The following is a 20,984-nucleotide window of genomic DNA, read 5'->3' on the forward strand; positions in this document are numbered from 1 at the left end:
GATGGGAAGTAAAGTTTCTCCATTCAGAAATTGTAAACATTTGAACTCGAGAGCAAACACGCGATTACGTGAACGAGTTCTTGCTCTTCGCTGACGCGTTCGCTTTCTCCGCCTAGACAATTCGCAGCGAAGCCGTACTTTTTAGAAGTAAACGACACATTTCCAAGTTTATGGTCTCGTTCGTTTCACAAATAGTTGCCCGATGATATACTTCAGCGGTTTTGAATATGCGTATTTATTAGCAAAAGAATACAGACAATGAAATGAATTGATGTTGCTTTGCAAGAATGTATAGGAGAGCAAAGCAGAGAAGGACGAAGAGGAAATGAGTGAGAAAAAAAGAGAATCGTTGAGCTATTAACTGATCGGGTTATAGGATGTTTTAAAAATGTATAACACATTTATGTATTGAATCGATTAAGAATGATCAGCTGTGCCTAGGAGAATGACGACCGTGATAGATCGTAATTAATCTTTGATTCGATTATCTCACTATGCTTGGGTAAGGAATAAAAAGAATAAATAAGGGAGGGAAAAAATCTGCTCTAAATAGAAACTCAGCTCTAAGCGTTGTACTTTTTTATGCAACATCCCTATAGTTGGAAGCTGCTTTGAAGTTCAAACTTCGGTAAAACAAACAAAATTCGTTAAGAAATCTTTGTAGGTCGAAAGCGGAAAATCATTTACCACAGACACCCTGGTAATTTCCGTTGATTAACGCCGATCGACATCGCTTTTCAATCGGAAGCGCTAAACAGTCCCTACGGATCGCGAAAAGGTTTCGACTTTGGAACATCCGAAAGCCTTGACGAAGGCTCGACGAAAAGACGAGCTCATGAAGCAATAGGTGATGGGATTGCAGCAACAGCTGGCCTGGGCCAGGAGCTGCATCAGCGAGATGCCGGTGTATCCGAGTCCCTCGTAGAGTGCCCTCGGAGCGAAGAAGGAGAGCGTATTGACGACGTAGAGTGGCGTCCAGCAGATGAAGAACTCGAGGACGACGACGATTAGCATTTTGAGGACGCGTCTCTTGGTTTTCAAACAGTGCTCCGGATTACAGCGTCGAAGACTCGGCGTGGCGGGCAGGCCAGCTGTGCTACCAGACACGGTGGCTCTTTTGTTTCCGCGATAAATGCCAGCGCGTGACGTGGACGATCCGTTTCCATTGACGTTCACCGTGAGCGCGCTGGACGTGAGCCTCTCTGATTGGCTGATTGAATTCCTGTTGGCAGAAGTATTACGAGCAGTCACACTCATGGCCGCTTCGCTTTCATCCCCTCCGCCTCCTGCAGACACCAGATAAACATTACATTGACGCGGGTCAGATTAATACCAGCTCGCACGTTCGATCGTATGATTAGAGACATACGCTCACAAGTGTATGCAGAAGCCAAGAGGGCTTCCACTGGTAGGGATCGATTCTTGTCAAGTATATTGAATAAATGGGCGAAGAGTAGACACATAAGCACTTTCGGTCGTTAAAAATAGGTCTTCATAGTTGCGAAAAGGAATAACAAGGACTCAAAAGTTACGATGACACAAAGCAATTTACCTTTAGTTAGCCTTGGTAGAATAATATATATATATTTTTTTTTTTTTACGACAAAACAACTACAATTCGAGTAGCTCGTGCTGCATCGACAAACATGTCTAACCAGCAACTTGAACGAAATGATTGACCTGGTACGAATCAACATGCTTCCCTGTCGCTAGAAATGCAATAAACGATGTTCCATGCCTATCTTTTATTCGATTTGTTGGTGGCTGGTTGTCGAATGGAATTACGTCGCGCAGCAACTAGATTTCTAGAATTGATCAAACCCAGTCTGTTTGATGCTTCTTTTTCGAAATTGTTTTGAGAAGTATGGTACAAATTATAAAGCGAAGGTTCTTGTCCTCGATTTCGCACGATATTTGATAAGAGTACGTCTAACAATATAGTTTATATAAGATTCTGAGACATAAATGAATAACAAACGCGGTCGAAATCATCTCGTTGAGAATGCTGTGTGCGAGTAAGAGAAAGGGCCCTTCTACTTAAAAGCGCAACGGGTGGGTACAGGAGATATTACGACGGATGAGACTCGCATTATACCGTAGTATTTCATCAAATTCGTCAGCCATGAAAAATAAACATCGCCACGCAAGTGGCAATTGGACAAAGAGATTGAAATTTAGGCTACAGTCCATTGTTAATGGTGACTCGCTAGTTCTATTCAGTTCCAGTTCGTTCCGCACTACACGAAATTACAACTCTAAACTCGTCGAAATCACTTGACGCGCATGAAATTCAGCTTGACGTCGACGTAACAAAAGACTCGCATAAAATCTAGATCAACTGCTTTAGGTTTATAACAATCGGCTTCGAATTTTTTGGCCGTGATCGCCGTTTGCAGGGCGACAAGGAATGCAAGACAATAGCATTATTGACGTGCCATCTTAGTTGAATCGATTTATAGATTAATCTATTGGCAATACAAAGTTCCTTCTGATAAATAACGTGAAGAGGACAAGTGTAAAACAAAAAGGATTCGCCTGTTATGGCGGAAAATTCCGCACGCAGCCAATATGGAGTAATTCAATTTCTCACTTCTCCAAGTTGCCTTGTTCAAGCGAATTTTATGTCATTGCTTGCTTTTGCGATCAGCACCTTTTATCGGATTTCTAAATCATTCCAAACGTGGCTTGCAGTTTTCATTTTTAAATTCTGATCACATCTGTTATGTGTGTGCGCAATTAAACGACATCCCACGTCAAAACGCGAATAAAACTTTTTGCAATAAAGAAAACGGAGGCTGTCGGGAGTCTTTTTCTGGCAGATGCGCTTAAGAATTCGCACAAGTTTATATAGGGAGCGACACAAAGGCCCACCGGCAATTGACTGGGGTATTTCCGAACGAAAGACACACGCTGCCGACGATACACAACCGACTCGAGCGGCATGATAACGACAATGGGCGCTCGTTATCCCGCACACTTTATGCGAAGCAACGCTCCAGCCATGGAGCCTCCATTATTCGCAGTTGTTCTTTAAACATATTTTTAGTCTCATGTCTTATAGGCTGACGTCAAGTTCGGTAAAAAAACCAATTAAAGTATAAAAAAAAAAAAAAAAAAAAAAAGGGGCTAACCAAGCGAATATTTATGAAAAATGAGGATATTGGCTATAAACGATCCATTGCGGAACAGATGAGCCGTGCACGCGATTACCTTGATCAACTTTCCAGAGGTGATTGACGATCATTCCGTACATGGCGACCATTAGGACGAGCGGGATGATGAGCAAAACGACGTCCAGAAAGACGGTAAATGTTTTCTCCAAAGTGTCGTCGGGCCAAACTTCACGACATTTCCGTCGTCCTGCGGTTTTGCATACAAAAGACGGTAAATTCATGGCACAAATCGAATCAGTGTTCTTCTCATTTTCACAGCCATGCTTATACTCTTGGTTTAAAATGCGAAATTTTTGCATGCATGAGGGGTGGTTGATTTCCCTAAGCGCTGACGTTCAGTAAAAGTGGAATATTTCATAAAAAGGGGAGGTTATCTCCTTTTATCCCGCGTGAAAAGGAGGTGAAAATGAGACACACCGCTTGATGCAAGTGTCGTGCGCACCACAATTATAGCTTATAATTTGAATATTTTCATTTTGCTTATTTGCATGAATTTATGGCGGAAAAAAGGGGGGTTTGGGAATAGAACTGTAATTGCGATAATCGGGTTCCTGGCAATCGAGAAATACCGTAAACGATTATATAACGGTTTTTTCATTAATGATGCAATGGGATCCGACATGTTTCGCATGCGTGTCAAGTTTGCAATCCTACGTTACATTTCTTTCTTTTTTTCACGTAGAATTGACAAGCTTGAAACAGGTAAGGAATGCAAGAACGGAGGAATTTGTGACTGTGTGTTTAAGTATGCATCAATAAAAAGAAACTTACCGTCGTTACCGACAGGCTTCAATTGTGACAGGACAGCCACAGGCGACATAATGGCCAGCGATCCGAGCCAGACGGCCAAAATGATGTATCTGGCGTGACTTCTCGTCTGCCATTTTCTTGAAGTCTGTTAAAGATGAAAGAAAAGCAAATTTACGTTACTACATATGGCCTTAAAAAAGCACTAATAATAAAATAACAAACAAAACAAGCAAAGCAAACAGGAAAAACACGAATGCATTTAATGTCTTTTTTTTTCTAGGGTAAAAGCATTTTTTGTTTTTTGTTTTTCCTGTTCATTTCCTTCCAAGGACTTGACTTAATGTAGAAGTCTAAAGCTTCACTTACCAGCGGATGACAAATGGCGTAGAAGCGCTCCACCGAGATGGCGACCAACGTCCAGCCGGACACGCTGACCGAAACAGCTGCCAAGGAAGAAAAGAAAAATGACACAAAAAAAATCAATAATAAATCAATTGAATGAAATATGAATGTAGGTAGAACACGTAATAGACAATAAGAGAATTAAAGTAATAGAAGACCCTTAGCGGCGAGCCCCCAACAGATCTTGATATCGTCAAAGTTCGCCTTAATATATCCTTTACGAACACACAGAGGACGTGGACTACGTAATAGTGAATTTTCCACAAGGCTATAGGTCTATATATATATATACACAACATTTTGTTCTATATTCTGATGTCGACCTTCCCAATGCTTGATATAGACGTGCGTGGAAGACAAAGATGATGGTCTAGCGTTTGGGCCAGCATAATAGCTTTCCTGGCCAGTTCAGCCGCGCTCCAGGGAGAGCCTTTTCAAAATGGATCGAAGACAAGAACGCAGAAAGCGAGGGGGAAGAATAAGAGTTTGCATCGATATATGTACATTATGTGTGTAGAATAGAGCCGAGGCAGGCAACAAAAAAAATCGTTGCATTGGCTTTTCCTACTCTTTGGTCTTGGAATGATTATCGTGGCTTGGCTAAACGGATTATTTGCTGGGCGGCCCTTCTTGTTTTATACTGGAGCTAACATACACCTCCTCGAGCCATATCATCGTTTATAAAAGAGATTAAAAAAAAAGAAAAATACATTCATAAATTATTAGGAAAAAAGGAAGAATTCTTGATGTATCAAGGGAGTGCAATTGGTGCGATCATCACCGCTTTGCTCTAATGCGTCCCATCATGTAAAAGGAGGACTCTCTCCATAATCGACTGTCAATAAGATTGTCTGACCACTCCCACGAGTATATTTCTACCGAGATTATATTACAGCAAGGCTCACTGTTTAGGAGATCATATCAAACGTCAAGACAGATGTCGTGATTCTATCTGAATGGAAAGTTCTGAATTACGGGCGAAAACGGCCCTTCCAGGTAGTAGTCTACAGTTGGGCGTCCTAAAAATAGCAAGTTCTCTGTACTATCCTTCGGGTTTCTTTTTTTCTTCTTCCGAGGAACACGCTATTACTCACGACAAACGATAGTAGGTGCAAATAAAGCTTCAAGTGCGCTAAATTTATTGGATAGGGAACAAACAGAAATAGCCCGCGTAGGCTGAGCTTGTTTGGTCAGTTGGAAGATCGAGGATGGTCGACAGGATAACGGCTAGTCAACTGTTATTTTACAAGCACTTCTGAAGAACAATCCGAGCAAATGGATTGCACACTCGCAAAAGATGAAAAACAAAAATAATAGGCTAGTTCTTCCTTGGATTGTTTTCTATTGGCATTTGATTTAAAGAGAATATTCGTTGACGTCAAACACAATTGCCTTGATGATATCCAAGAGTGGGGTACTTGTTATCCCCCAACTTTATATCGTTCCTTAACGAGTTGCGCTTGAGTACTAGAAGTGGGAATACGCTGCGTCTACGAATAATTTCGTCGAGTAGACAATAATCCAACATTTTGCCAAAGTGATAGTCTCCTACGTAAAAAAAAAGGTAATTGATCGATACGTCTGGCATTGCAAACTTTATGTAAGAGTATTGATAGTGCACTATCTGAAGATTGCCGTCACGATAATTGAGAATGAAATTTGTCTTCACGGGACATGCAATTCTTTTTTGTCTGGGCAATCCTCTTTGCCGAATTTGAAAAGATTTGATATGGTGTCGAATTTCTTTAAAGTCTGCGAAATAATTGAGTTGGGAAGGACATATCCATTCGCAAATCAACTCGATTAAGTTTAGCGTTTCTCTCTCTATTTCTTTTCCCGAAATCCTTCTTCTTCCGTCTTACTTTGATATCCCAGCTACAACTAAATCCGCTTGATATAATCATCCCCTAACTTTACAGGCAACCATTTCGCCTGAACGCTGGCACGAAAATAAAAAAAAGAGCGGCAATTTTATTTTTTTTTCTGCAGATTATTCCCCTATTATTTTGGGATTTGTACTTGACACACGCCAGCTTTTAGCAAACTATAGGCTCTTCAATCTGTTTATTACGCATTTAATAAAGTTTTACATGGGACCCTCACCCGTCACGAACGTTCGTTTTACTATACGTTTGCAGAACAGAGAATGTTTAATAGGCATCCTAAACAATGCAAGAGAGCGTGAAGGAGCCGTTTAGAAATGGTAGCGCACCAATGAAACGTTGATCATTTTTACGTGGTTCAAACTTCTGCTCTTTTCATCAAACATTGACGATGTCACTTAGCTAGGGTCTTTTTTGGGTGCAGGGCTTTGGTTTCTAATGCAATCTGCGTGATATTATCAACGTCACGCTCATGGATGGTCAACGGCGTTCAGATTTTGCACAGAAACTACACGGTCGTCTGGGTGATGTTTGAGGCAATAGCAGTGCAAGAAAGATGAGGGAAAAATAAGGCCAGCAAACCCTGATGGGATATATCCACAATTTTCGTGACACGACCAGTACAATTTGATACAAACAACGTGCGTCATTCGTTTACGAATTCTGTTGTACGATTTCAGACGGCCATTATCGTGCGGATCTCGAGCAAATACAATTTAGGAGGCTTATTGCTGCAAACGTTTAATAGACGTTCAATTAAATGGACTGCCAATAAAACAGACGCAAACTTTCAAAAGAATGCACGCCATTCACGTGTGTAATCGCTCCTCAAGCCATTATTATTTTTCTGTCTAGTGTGTTCGAGAGTTTGGCACAAGGATTGAGCAAAAGACGTGGCCTTTTTGCTCAAACGTTATTGATTTCTTTTTCCTTCTTCTCGAGCGACTTTCCTTTACAATTGAAAAGTCTTCAATCTCCCTCTTTGTTATTCATTCATGATTCTATCCATCTTAGTCTTGGTCGTCAAAAGTTGAGGATCAAAATATCTCATGATTTGTTTACAACTATACATTCTTTTCCGACATCGGCGTCTCAAAGGAAAGACTCAAAATAACCGGCTCTATACAAGGGTCTCCTTGTATAGGCGTCGCTATCAAATGTCCGCAACACTGTTGTCGAACTGTCACTAAAAGGTGAGGCAGCTGGCGTCTTTCTTTTTCGATAGAAAACGGGGTAAAAAAACGTGCGGAGTACTAAGAAAGATTAGAACAATGCCGGGCAGAGAAGAGTGACAGTGTGAGAGACGCATGTCAAGGGCTGGCGGACAAAGAAGTCGAGTCAATATTGCTTGTCACCTTTTGTGCGAGTTTCTTTTCATAGTGATTTGACGTCATCTCTATGGTATACAACTTCGACGTAGAAGATGGGCGCAAGTGTTTGATTTTTGATGAATTCTTATTAACGACGCTCAACTGCCCAACGATCAACAGCAATAAGTCGAATGGTGATTGAACTGTGATTTGGCGATTGGAATAATCCACGCGAAATACTTGGTTCAATTCGGACAGATGAAATAGTAAAAATCAATATTGATCAGCGACATTTCCTATGTCATTAACTGTTGGCATGAAAGGATTAGCTTGGAATCAAGTGGATCGCAAATGGCACGGACCAGGAAATCGAAATACTTCATGTCTTCATCGTCGGTTTCATTGACACTTGCTGTTGTATTCGATCTGGGATTTTCTTTTGAAACTCATTACCGTACCCGACTTACATTTGTCGTAAGACATATCAGTAACATTAGTTCCCCTACAACGAACAAGAGGACTGGAAGGTCATGGCATTGGCCAACGACCTTATAGAGTGGTCAGATTTCTAGACGTTGCCCACTCAAGACTTCTGTCATTTACGTGAAAAGGAAAGAAGAAACGATGGACGGAGGACACGAAAGTGGATCTCTATATCGATCTAGTTAAGAAATAAGAACGCGCACCGTAGATTGAGTGTGCTGACTACTAAAAGGAAGGAAGCTGGGCGACACGTCTGGTGGGAAATAACGCTTGCCAAGGATGGACAACGATCGGTCACGAAGACCCACGTTTCTACAAATATTAGTATACTAGGCAATCAAAAACGTCGGCCTGTTTTTCCTTGCCGTGCAGTTGTCTATTGTCAGCAGATGTTGTCGTGGAATAATAAACTCCGTAGCGGCTGATTGGATCGGATCGATGAGTTTTCCCTGTCTATTGCGGAATATGCTAGACATCCGGCTTTCAGACTTGCTCTTGAAAACGCTTTACAAGAATAAGGTTTCAGGCTACGAATCCAGTATCTCAAAAAAATACATCATTTTAGTTTCACCTTATTCTTCTACCAAGCCGTTTTTGCATGTTGTTCCGTCAGGTATTTAACTGGTAAGGAAATGACGCGTAAAAAAGGCGCCTGTGCGGAAGTTTGGCGAAAAAGAAAGAGAATAATAACAGGACATTATTCTCATGTTTGTGAAAAATGAGAGGATTCACGTTTGAATATGCGCCGAAAAGGTCGAACGCGGGACGCGGCAATTTTATATACTGTTGTTGTTGGAAATTCACAAAGTAATTTGTTTTTCAAAATTCAAATGAAATCACTTTGGCAAAGAGCAAAGTTGTCCCAAACTAGACTCCTCTAAAAGGTTAAAAAAAAAAAAAAAAAAATTCAAGAGCTCTATTTTTGGCTAATAAGAAAATCAACTAATTTTCGATTCAAATACGACGCGAAACTAGTCGCATCCAGCGTTAGATATTAAAAAGCTGCCGTGAATGGACGTCGTGTGATGCGTTCAAAGCGAGGAGCCACGGCAATCCACGGTTCGTTGAAATGATCGAGTTAGTCTACATCATTGAAAGTAAAAACCTCTTTCTTGTTCTCGACGGCTATTTATATGGAGACTAACGAAATCGCCCGCGCCGCGTAGACGAAAAGCATCACGAACGCGGAAACCACTCACGTTCTGCTTCGGTCCCTTCCTCTTTATCCTCCCATTTTTTTTTAACTAATAGACGGCCATCGTAAGGATGAGCTCGATCGTAGATAAATACAGACATCAAGTTAGCCTTCCCCATCCGCAAAAGCCCAGTCTTCTTTCTGCACTACGGAATGAGAACGTTCCATCGTTCCGCCTTCGTGATTGCTTTTAACTTGCTTACTTTCTCAAGTGTCCGAGGAAAGGAGACCTCGGGTTGACAGTTACTTTTAAATGTTATGAGCATGTCTGGACAACAGCGGTGAATCTTTAGTTGAGTACCAGGTATGTTGGCCGTAAGTGGAGTCTACCAAAGGCTTTTTCGATCCCTTATACGCTTTGTTGTTTTTCGCAGGTTAACATGAAGGTAATCTTAATCGTCTCGGCCTTGATAAAAGATCAAAGGCTCAGTCGTCGTGAAATTAGGGCGTTGCTATGCAACTCATGACGAAGAAAAACATTGATGTGTAGTATTTGAAAAGAAAAGGCATTTTGAATTTCAAAAAAATAGGGCAAAAGAAGTTGGAATGTTATACCAACAGTCTGCAGCCAAACCGGTGCCATAAATTCCAGACGCGTTATTTATATATATATATATATACATTTCTATTTGATGAATTCACGCGTCGTAATAATTCACAAGGGTCATCCACCTGGAGTCAACGAGTACTTTTTTTTATAGAATTCTATATCTACGCTCTCTTTTTTTTTTTTTTTTTTTTAAGATTTCAGAGTCACGCAAACGCAAAATTAACTTTCTGGAGTCACCAAATGTCAAACATTTTTCGCTCCTTCGGCAAACGCGTGCAGAACTTCATGTAATATTAATTGATACATGCGAGGGATGAGTGATAGGCTTACGACCTAGACGGGGGTTTTCAAAACAGGCAAGCGACCCTTTTTTCTTTTCGCTTAAAACACTCGGCATTTGAAACCTTAACTTATTTATAGCAACGTAGACAAGTTTGTACACACTACTCCGCCCATCTCAAAAGCGCCTTCTTCGATTCGCCTCGTCGTCGGTTTTTATTCTTGTTTTTTTTTTTTTTTTTTTTTTTCACATATCACTACTGGGCTGGCGGATTGAAGTTCTGCCAAGTGCATTGCCGATGACACATCCCCCTCTCCCGAAAGACGTTGAGAAATGGAACGTATGCGGCATCAAACAAAACCCTCCTGTCTGTCATTCCTTGACACCGACGCGTGTAATACCAAAGAAAATAATTGGGATAGAAGAAACTCTGTGCTAAAATAGGATCTGATTTCGGCAAACATTCTACGCACAAGTGTCAGCACTTTGCGGTTCGCAGAAAAATACAAGAATGACGAGCTGCTAACTGGCTATAATCTCGCAGAGCACGCGACACCGTGACAAGGTTCAAAGCGATGTTCGTTTCATTTGGCACAGCAACTCTTCGTTTATCAGTTCGGGCAGCTTTTTTAAAAATTCTAATGCGAATCATATCGTAGATGGACTCGCGATAGTCTCCTTGTTCGGCGTGATTGGTCTGCCGACAATCGTGAGTCACCTCCTCTGATTACAAGACAGTGTTCAAAGAAAAAAAAAAAAAAAAGGGTGGCCCGGATAAAAAAAAAAAAAATGCAATTCCCGATAAGTGAAGTGAACTTTACAGTCGGATTTTACTCGCATTTGATCTTTTTTTTTTTTTTTTTTTTGAAGATTTCAAATGGCAAATAAAAGTCAAAAGTGAAGATGAAAGAGAAAACAATGAACGTATTTCACTATTTTACAAGCACCTCGTTCTTGTGTTGGACGTCAAAGTATCGGCCAGTGTTTTCTCTTATTTCCTGTCTTTTAGTTCTCCTCCCCCCCCCCCCCCCCCCCAAAAAAAAAAAAATGCATTTCCCTCCACTCTGTGCGCAGCGACGCTCAAAAATGGTTGCCGTTTCATCTTTCAATCGGGCCTTTTCTTCATGTACCGAATTTCAAGTTCACGGCGAAAAAAAAAAAATAAATAAAAAAAGAAGGAAATGACGTTTTGAATGGCAAAGAACTGTCAACGCCGGCAGCTGTGTTGACAGTCCGTTCGATGCGCCGAGTGCCAAGTAGTCATGCAGTCAAGTGCCATGTAGTTTTCGAGAAAAGAGAAGAACTCTTTATCGTCGGAGGAAGTCGAGCAAATTTCACGGCAATTCGAGTTCATTTGGCGCTTCACTCCGATCGATAGTTTATCTGCCGCAAATAAGAAGCCAAAGAAGAAAGTGAAAATTAAAAGTTGAAAAGGAAGGAAATCACATGTACCGTAGCAGAAAATACAAGACTCGGGGTGAGCAGGGGTACGTGCAATGGTTTTTTTAACGTCAATCGTCTTTGACGTTAAAAACTGTTCAAATCATTATAGCCCGTCTGATGATTGCGACTCTTTTACCCCGATGTTTTGTTCTTCATTCCGCCAAAAGTCAACGAGTCTATAATTACAGGGAAATACAAAAAAGAGAAAGCGAGAAATCTCAATTATCCTCGAATGATAAAAGTTCACAGACTTCAAATCTCGTTCGGACGGGCGGCGGGAAAATTCAAACGAATCTCGCGCTGAGCAAAATGGAAATAGGCGTTTGACTTATTTGCATCATCCGTAATCTCGGCGAGTCGTCTTTCCTCCAGTTTTCCCCTATTCATTTACTATTGAAAATCAACCAAGCAAAAAGCTGAACCGGGTGATGATGAACGCAGACCAAAATAAGACAACACACAGCCCTCGTCTTTAAATGTCGGCAACCGTTTTCCTTCTCCCCCCCCCCCCCCCGCCTTCAAAACGAAATTCTTTCGCCAGGGCAACGCTAGCATATCTATTACGTTTCGTATTTTCAGTTCTCTCGAACGATCCATATATCGATCTCGCAAATGTTGCGACTACGTGGGTCGTTTTCCTTTTATTTTTTCTTTTACTTTAAAGCAATAACTGCGGCCGATGTTTATTGAAGGAACCCAGGCATATGTTTGTTTCTTTTTATTATTATTTTTTTTTCTTCTCTTGGTTTCTTGTTCATCTCTTTGGTTCCCGCCCTCCCTCCCTCCCTCCAGATCTCGTAAACGACGTAAACGTAACACCAAAAAAAAATAAAGAAACTCGGACAAACATAAACAGACGCTAACAAGACGAAAAACCCCAAACCGAAAATAAGAAAGACTCATCATCGTTCACGGACTCGAGAGTTTTCCTTCTTCTTTTTTTGTTTTAACAGTGGGCATGATAGCGTAGCGTCCATTGGTCCAGAAAACTCAAATCCTCCTTTTTCTTATTACTGAACCTTAACACCAGTGTTTGGACTCCTTCCGTCTGCTGGCGTTGGCACGGAGAAGATGGATCGTCCCCCCTTTTTTTTTCTCCCCCCACTGATCTGGCATTATGGTATATTTTCTTTTTTTTTTTTTGTGGGAGGGGGGTATGTTACATCAGTGTGGTAGTTTCGATGCATGTTCAATAGGAAATAACGTTAGCATCGTTTTGTCCGTGCTGTCCTCCCTGGGCATTTATGTATTATTATTATTTTTTTAAAACCACCGAACGGCCGGTCTACCTCCTCACCATGGAGATACGGTATACGTGCACTTTACTGATAAATCCCGTTGCCGTGCAACGATCTTGAACGCTTGGCTTGACTAAACCCTTTTCCTTGCCCACCCTTTACTGCCCACTCCCGTAACGAAAGGTAAAGATTTACGACACATCCTCTCGAGTCATTTTGCGTAGCACCTCTTTCCTTTCTTTTTCTTTTTTCAATCGCAAAACGCAAACCTTTTTAGTACACACCACTTTATCCGTCGGCCCTTTTTATTTAATTTCACTCGCTATGTTTTTGTTTTTTTCCCTTGAAAGCTAATCAAAAGATCGTAAGGCATAGCGTAGTGCCTTTTTGGATGAATAAAAAATATGACGTTACGCGAAGCAGTCGGTGCTAAAAACGGCCATGGACAGTTCTAACGGTGGGTTCTGTGCCATCTAGCATATCAAACGACTCTTGCCAGATTTTCAATTTCCCTTTTTGTTTTTGGCTTTGTCCGTCATCGGTTCGAGTGGAAAGAAAAGACGAGCCCGTGATGCCAACAAACAATTTGCTATATAGGAATATGTAAATTTTTCTTTTTCTCGAAAATCCAAACGATGCGCTAGACTGGCAAACGAATAGAAATGTTTGCTATTCGGCTTGATCTGCTCGATGATTTGAGTTTCAATATAAAAACGATCGATGTGAAACTAGACTGACAAAAAAAAAAAAAAAAAAAAAAAAAAAATTAAGAAGAAAGAAAACGTAAACGGGTCCGACCTGGTGGTGGGATTTAAAAGTGATTTCGCGAACAGCTGGAACGGATGAAACGCAAATAAACATTGAAAAAAAAAAAAAACGGGCTCGAGATAAAAGGCCTGCGCTGTTTTAATATGAACAAAATTGACAGGAAATTAAATATCAAAATTTACATGTTGGTTTCGTTTTAAACATCAGTCAATTTTCTTCTAATACGTTTAGAATGCCTCGTTTATTTTTCTGTTTGTTTATAAATTTCGATTATATATTTTCGAAGATTTCCCTGTTCGTTTGATATGCATAGCGAAAAATGTTTGGCAGACGCAAACGCGCCAGTCTAATAGCAAATGCATCATTGGTGTTAATCAGCGTAACAGCTTTTGGACGTGTTCTTCCCTCCACCAATTGAGCAAAATATGCCCATTTCATTAGTCTTAAGTGCCTCTAACGGCACTTGCATTTCAAGGAAAAAAATAAAACATTAAAAGAACGCGTCTATAGCCGAACGGCAAAACACATCAAAATACCTGGCTATTGAAGCCATCGTCGTTTTATAACTCGATTAAACAACGATATGATGATTAAACAAGAGTTTTGAAAAAGGAGTCAAGTGTCTCTAGAAAAAGGAGGAGAAACCATCAACACGGACGATCTCATCGATCACGTAATTGAGTAGGACATACAAGAACAAGTGGAGAAAAAGAATAGAACAGAGTGCGCAATCAGCTTTAAAAAAGATGATAGGAAGACAGCCCAGTATTTTGGTGACCCCTTTCGGTATACCCGACAACCCGAGCAGCCTATCGTGTCAGAGATGAATGACATGATTCAAGTGGAAGGGGGGGGGGGGCCGCGGAATTCTTTCTCGGCTCTCGTCCGAACGGTGGTGGGTGGAAGGGTAACGGCAAAATGGCTGCGTGGGATGTACATAATATAGATGGACTATACGATGCTGCGTGAGTCGTATTACACCCTCTGTTTATTCTTGATCTCTTCCTTTTTTCGTGTACTAGGTCAGCACCATTTTCCCTGACAGTTTTCATTCCTCGGCATCTGCTTCCGTTGCATCAGGGGCGCCCACATCTCGTGCCAAGGAATGCCCCGTCTGCGATCTTCTTCCCGATGCGTGTTTTTAGATATACATACATTTGCGTTCAGGCTCTTGTTTTCTAAAAAAAAAACAAATTTTGTCGATTTCTTTTTTTCTTTTTCCCCCACGAAAAACTCCTGTAGCGCGTAAAGAGATATCGGCAAGCCGACGTTCCAAACGTCAAGCATTTTTCGATCGATGCAACAGACCGTACGCAGTGGGCTGTTTCTGGCATCAGGCATCACTGGACTTGGCTTACGCACGCCTTCTTTGATTGTACAATAGTCTGACGATGATTGTGATGCCAAGAAAAAAAGAAAAAAGAAAAGGGGGATCCATAGCAACTGAAGTGATCGTAGTCCCCCCCCCCTTACCGTAATCGCATTTCTTATAATTGTTTAAGACGTGGCTTTCGATGAACTGAGGAGGAGCTTACCTTGAAAGAAGGAGATCAACTTGCAAAAGACATCGCCAAAGATGAAATCCCTGAGGAGCTGACCGATGAGAGTGAAAGGCATGCAGAAAACGCCCAGCAGCAAGTCGGAGATGGCCAGATTGAGCAGGAACATGTTGGTCACGGTCCGCATCCGCGTGTTCTGCAGAATCGTCAGAATCACCAGGACGTTGCCCGTAATGCCCAACAGGAAAATGATGCTACGCAACGGAGACGGCCATCGAAACAACCCGAAAAAAAGAAGAAAAAAAAACAGGTGCAAGTTTTAGATCAAACGACGAAATGAAGCTGAATTAAAGGACAACATAAATGTAAGAAGGGTCACGTGATATTCAAACTACAACCATTCATGGCGACTAGAACGTTTTTTTTTGTGTGTGTGTGTGTAATCGAAGCGTGAAACGATCCGGCGGAAGGGGGCCCATGTATGGAAGACGCCGTGAGCGTTAGAAAGCCCAAACGCGTATGTACGGCGGACCTATTGAAAATCCTTTTAACATAAGGACCCTTGTGGAAAGTTGGCCTTTTTTTCCCCCCAATTGATGTAGGCTGTCAAAAACGCTGCGAGCGACGGTGAAAATAAATGGAGAGAGTTCGATCATGGCGTTCTTTTCATCGCTATTCAAATTGAGCTGACCGCCGATAAAAAAGCTGAACGATGGAATATGTAATCGCTTGACAGAGAATGAAAAAAAAGCGGGAGGGGGCGGGGATAGAAATTCGTATTTTGAAAAGAGTTTATTATTTGATTTCCTATCGAGGCTTTGTGTGTAAGCTTATAAGTGTCCCCCTTTAAAAAGAAATCAAGAGAACAAATTCCTTGCATTCTGGTTTGAATGCAATCAATTTTCAATTGAATATTCTCAGCTATCCAATTTAAGCAAAATAAAATCCGAATGGGAGAAACAATAACTGGCGTCGAAATTAAAGCTCTTCTTCCTTTGACCAAAACGTCAATTATGAAACACACAATTTTGCATGTGCCCTTGTCAGTAAAAGACGGGACTCAGAAACGTCAGTCGGATCACAGTTACGCAACTCGGGTGGACGTCGTTCAATAACAAAGCCGAACTCAATAAGTAAACAAACATTTCGCAAGAAGTCGAGCTTACCGACCAAGACACTTCTTTTTTGTTAAATAAGACGGCATCGGATTAAGCCTGTCTGATGGAAAATTCACTAATAGCCTTTGACTGGGCAAAAGCTTTTTGCCGGCAAATATAGAATATGCAAGAACGAAATATTTCTTTTTTTTTTTAAAGCCAAGTGCTAAAGCTTCCTGAGCTTCTTACACTGTTCATCGTGCAATAATGTATTCCTCCACATTTGTGCTTAAGATTTTTGGGAAAAGGGCATAACGAATGGTTTGGCAAAAGTGGACCATTAAAGCATACAACGTAAACGTACGTTTTGAAATGTCACGCAACGTTGGCCACTTGTTTGTTACTCACGTTTTTGAAAAATGTCTACTGCGGGGTACATGAAATTAATCAGCTGCTTTCGTCACGCGTTCTTGAATGAATTACGCAAAGTGCACTGCGCAGTTAGCTGCCAAAAGTAAATGGAATAAAACAGAAAATAGAACAACAAAAAGAAATGCCAACTCGCTTGGGTGCAATTGGACTTTTGTAGAAACGGAGTCATCAACGACCCTGCCTCGTTTGCGGCAAAAACAAACAAAAAATGTAATTAAAAAATCGCGTTATATTCTCTTTTTATCTCGTCAAACTAACGTTCACTATTCAAACGTTTCTCGGTTAGTAAGACGCGTGTCCAAATAGAAACACCCTCGTGCGTGAATAAATTTGCCTCCGGGAACCTCTTGAGGGACGGCTTTCAAATTCAGTATCCCTACAAATTTCATATTCTATCTTTCTACTTATTTAGCCTCTGACGTTATTCCTATTCCCTCCCCTCAAAAATTGTGATTCTCGATTCAATCTGAATTGCCGTGCAAGGTATCACCACTTGTCTGTGAACTGATTTGTAAGGCCCCGAATGCTTTCAAAAATGTTGAAAAATCAGGCGACAAAAAGATGACATTTTCAACAGCCTCTCAGCTGCAACTGCCAGAATAAAGTTGGCGAAAAAAAATATTTACATTAGACATTCTGATTGGCAAATATGTCTGTTGACAAACTCAAGAATTTACATCTAAAAAAAAAAAGAGGCAAAAAATAAGTCAATTAGCACTCGCAAAATGAAGGGGGAAAAAGGTCCTTCCAAACCCGTGTGGATATTACAAGGACGGACAGAGGTGACGGTCAAAAAGTTTTGACATGCACCAACTCTTTCTCAAACTGATTCATTGCGATCATATTGAAGCCTGCGCCCGCAAGCTGTGTGTGTGCATAACATGAGAAAAGGGCGGACCTGTAGAGAGGGATGCGTAGTTTGCCAGCCTCCCAAATCCAGTCGGCTGTGCTGCTGTTAATGACCGTATCAACCGCCGATGCATTCAAGATGGATGATGCATCGGAGACGGTGGAAAACGGACCGCTAAAGTTGAGCCAGAAACTGGCCGGGTCGAGCGCGATGGCAGATGAGCCGTCAAGTCCGCCGATAAAGTTGGCAAACGGATCATCGATAGCGTCGACAACGTCAGCGACGCCACTCCAGTTGAAGCTATTGACATACTGGAGAAAGTCAGCGTAGTCCTTGGCGTCAATCATAGACCGGTTCACGTCTTCGACCAACCGGCCATCGCTAACCGTTGTTGAATTACCTACCAGCAGCATCGTCACTCGTTAGCGAGCCAATTGAAGAACTTGACCCTCTGTCTACCCAAGTTCTTCCGTTTGGATAATCAATTACGATCTAAAGAAACTCTTTTTTTTTTATCTTCTATTTCAAAAATAGATCTTTTCACTCTTGGGATGACTTTTCGATTTTTTGTTGTTTTCTTTGGCTCTTGTCGTCTAGCGATCACTCCTATAGGGACACACGCACGCAGGCACTAACACGCAATTCTCCTTCTTCTTCGGCACGCACCCACACAATACCGTAATAATTAAGCACTCGTCTTTTGTGTAGAGTGAAATTAATCGAAGGGATGTTACGAAGCTCTTTTAACGCAGAGGCTTCTCTCTCTTTTCTTTTTTGGGGGGAGGGGAGGGAAGGAGGGAGTTGATGAGAATGTTTGAAAGCAAACGAGTTTGTTTACTTTCTTATTAACAATGAATTGTCTAATTTGACACCAAAAAAAAAAAGAAATAATAAAAGAAGGGAATCACTTGATGTTGGACAAATGGAACTTCATCCAAACTTTTCTCACGTGAGGAAACAAAAAGTTAGGAGGGAAAAAAAAGGGAGTGACAGCGCACACAACATCTCACAAACTACCATAGAAGTCCGCCTGATTTGTTGGATACTCGTCTCTATTATTTCCAAAGTTTGACGGAAAAGGTATGGCGAAAAAAAAACAAACAAACAAACAAACAACCAAACTACGGATGAAAATAACGGTGACTTTATGTCTCCTCCGACAACGTAAGACTAAGATTGGAACACTGTTGGTCCAACGGTGACAAGATCCGTGCGCTCCGCCCCTTTTCGGCGCGCACGGAACAACATTTCCCCACGTTTGGCGGACGGAACGCAAGCTCGTAATGCTTCAAAAAAAAAAAACAAGACACAAAAGCAGTTGATGTAGAAGACGAAAGTCTAACATCGCAACATCCTTCTCTTGCATTTCTATAGTTCCCGTTCTGTTTATTTATGAATACCCTACAACGTACTTTCTTTTATCGTCTTCAAGGATGAGACAGCGCATGCGCCAACGTCATCAAAACTGAAGAGAATTATCAAACTGGAAACTTTCTCTCGCATGCTATACAACACCGATGAGTATAAATGACTTGCTCGTATTTACAGTGATTGCCTATTTCGGCCCTAGGAAGAAAAAAAATAAAAAGTAAACGCGATGAGGAAAAACGAAGAGCAACCCAGCGCAGTCTATGGAACATTATTTTCTTTTTCCAATTAACCCACTTGACAGTGTCTATCCATATTTTTAGTCGGTCCTATTAAAGTTCTCTTTTTTAGGTCATCACATTTCGCTGTGTCGACAGCCAATTTCGATCGTATTTCACTTTAAACGATTGAGACGCAATGACTGTAAATGATTTCCGTTCAAAGCAAACTACGTAGTAAAAGAGAAAATAGATACCATACTCCTTTGAAATAACTAAGAGGGGAATGATAATTTTTCTTGATGCGGCTGTGTTCACGTCACCCCGCGATTGATCATTACGCATACACATCGGCATGTCGTAAAAGATAGGCCTATTGTTGCGTGTCTTACATAATATGGGAGCATGTTAAACGCGGGGCGCTCGCGTCATTGAATCACCGAATGAACAACATATATATCTACATCAGTGTGACGGCCGGCGAGGGAGTCTAGCAAGGGAAACAAAAAAAAAAAAAAAAAGGGGGGGAAGAATGTCGTGAAAGACTTCGGGTTTTGCTAGTTGTGACGACAGATAGGGCCTAGGAGGCTATTGGGACGTCGCGTCTGTCTCTTTTCTTTTTTCCCCACGACCGATAAAGCAAGAAAATACGACATTTTACGGCCATCGAAAGGGATGAAAAAAAATAAAATAAAATAAAGAGCTCACCCCATGTAGCAAGAAAGGATGGTAAAGACTTTCTTCGACAACTGGCACGTAGGGGGGAAAGAGCTGATGGGTTATGCGTCTACAAGTTCTATAAAGGCTTACATATCGTGTCTATATAGAGGGACAGCGCCTGTCAAAGGCCGACACATCCCTACACATAACTATGAAAAACGGTTAGAGAGAGAATAGTACGTTTCACCTAAACTAGGCATTTTTTCTTCTTTTTTTTCAATTTTTGTTTCTTTATTGGATTCAAGAAGACAAAAGAAAAAAAAAGAAATTGTTTCAAGATACTCTCGTAATAAAATTTAAAGCTAAAAATGAATCGAATCAATGATCAAAAGTCAAGGCGCATTTTTATTGATGTGTCATATGTCGCTTCTTGTACGCCAATGGTAATCAATTACCATCCCACGCCCCCCCCCCATTATTTTTTCCTTTCCAATGTGGTTATTAGTCTTCGGACTGCGCAAAAAAAAATAAACACATCGTGATCGGACTCAATGACACCGTCAAGCGTTCCGCGTGTGCCAATAATAGTCTCCCGGAGCCGTTAGATGTAGCGAATCATTGCCTACGCGTACTGCAGAAAGGACGTAGTCCTCAACGAACTTCAATTACTGTGAACGCAACGAACGACCTTCACCTGAGTTTCACCTAATTCATTTTGGCGCAAGTTGAACATTCCGTTATGCTATAGAGAAAAAAAAGAGAGTGCGCCATAATCGTAACAAGCCTGATGAATGGTAGAAGCTTTAGCTGTGTGACGGACATGATGTTGTTTTATGGCACTTCGTGTACATTAATTGCCAGTGTGGGCCCAGGCATGCTGAAAATTTCTCGTGTCTATATGTAGCTGACCGCAAAATGTCACACGGAGATGGTGTATCCGTTTGGCGAGAAGATGAATGTCTATCAGCTACGTGTGCGTTTGTACTTATATCTAGAAATTGAATAGCGTTGGTGTTCTATTTCCGCACATCCGCCTCGGTGTATACGCAAGTGACAAGACATCGTAATGAATATCAATCAAAAATGCTGTCGGTTTTCATTCAGGCGTGTCTCTCCTTCGCTTTTACATTCGATTAATTTTTTTTTCTTCGCCCTATTTCCTTTTTTTTTCGTTCTCATCCCGATCAGTTATGTACACGTCAACTGTACACAAAGAGCATGCCCAAACGAAAATGCATGTATACGAAAAAAAAACAAAAAAAAAAACATGCCATTCCCTGTTTTGGTGTAGGTGTGTCTCCATTGACATTCGATTCTGTTGATTTCGTCTTTAAAAAATATATATATTATTCTAAACACGTTATCCTTAGAAAGGATACCAGAAT

At 41.2% G+C, this 20,984-nt stretch overlaps 1 protein-coding gene across 1 annotated transcript; it reads right to left on the reverse strand.

The window, feature by feature from the left end:
- Positions 1–201: 201 nt before the first annotated feature.
- On the reverse strand, positions 202–18,497 carry LOC130699774 (cholecystokinin receptor type A-like). The gene is made up of 6 exons (XM_057521931.2): positions 17,402–18,497; positions 15,011–15,228; positions 4,290–4,366; positions 3,945–4,068; positions 3,211–3,360; positions 202–1,286 (listed from the first exon to the last, which is right to left on the reverse strand). Exons 1-6 carry the CDS (start codon positions 17,764–17,766, stop codon positions 751–753), a joined length of 1,470 nt encoding a protein of 489 aa, XP_057377914.1. The 5' UTR covers positions 17,767–18,497; the 3' UTR covers positions 202–750.
- Positions 18,498–20,984: the final 2,487 nt, after the last annotated feature.

The sequence above is a fragment of the Daphnia carinata genome, chromosome 10 (genome assembly GCF_022539665.2).
Source record: "Daphnia carinata strain CSIRO-1 chromosome 10, CSIRO_AGI_Dcar_HiC_V3, whole genome shotgun sequence".
In the NCBI taxonomy this organism is placed as follows: domain Eukaryota; kingdom Metazoa; phylum Arthropoda; class Branchiopoda; order Diplostraca; family Daphniidae; genus Daphnia; species Daphnia carinata.

What these genes read in the sequence shown, in the direction of transcription:
- LOC130699774 (XM_057521931.2), bottom strand. Translation starts at nt 17,766, where the DNA reads ATGCTGCTGGTAGGTAATTCAACAACGGTTAGCGATGGCCGGTTGGTC. An exon ending in CTACGCATCCCTCTCTACAG is followed by an intron (nt 15,229 to 17,401) that starts GTCCGCCCTTTT and finishes TCCGTTGCGTAG; the next exon opens with CATCATTTTCCTGTTGGGCA. An exon ending in GTTGATCTCCTTCTTTCAAG is followed by an intron (nt 4,367 to 15,010) that starts GTAAGCTCCTCC and finishes CTTCCTTGGCAG; the next exon opens with CTGTTTCGGTCAGCGTGTCC.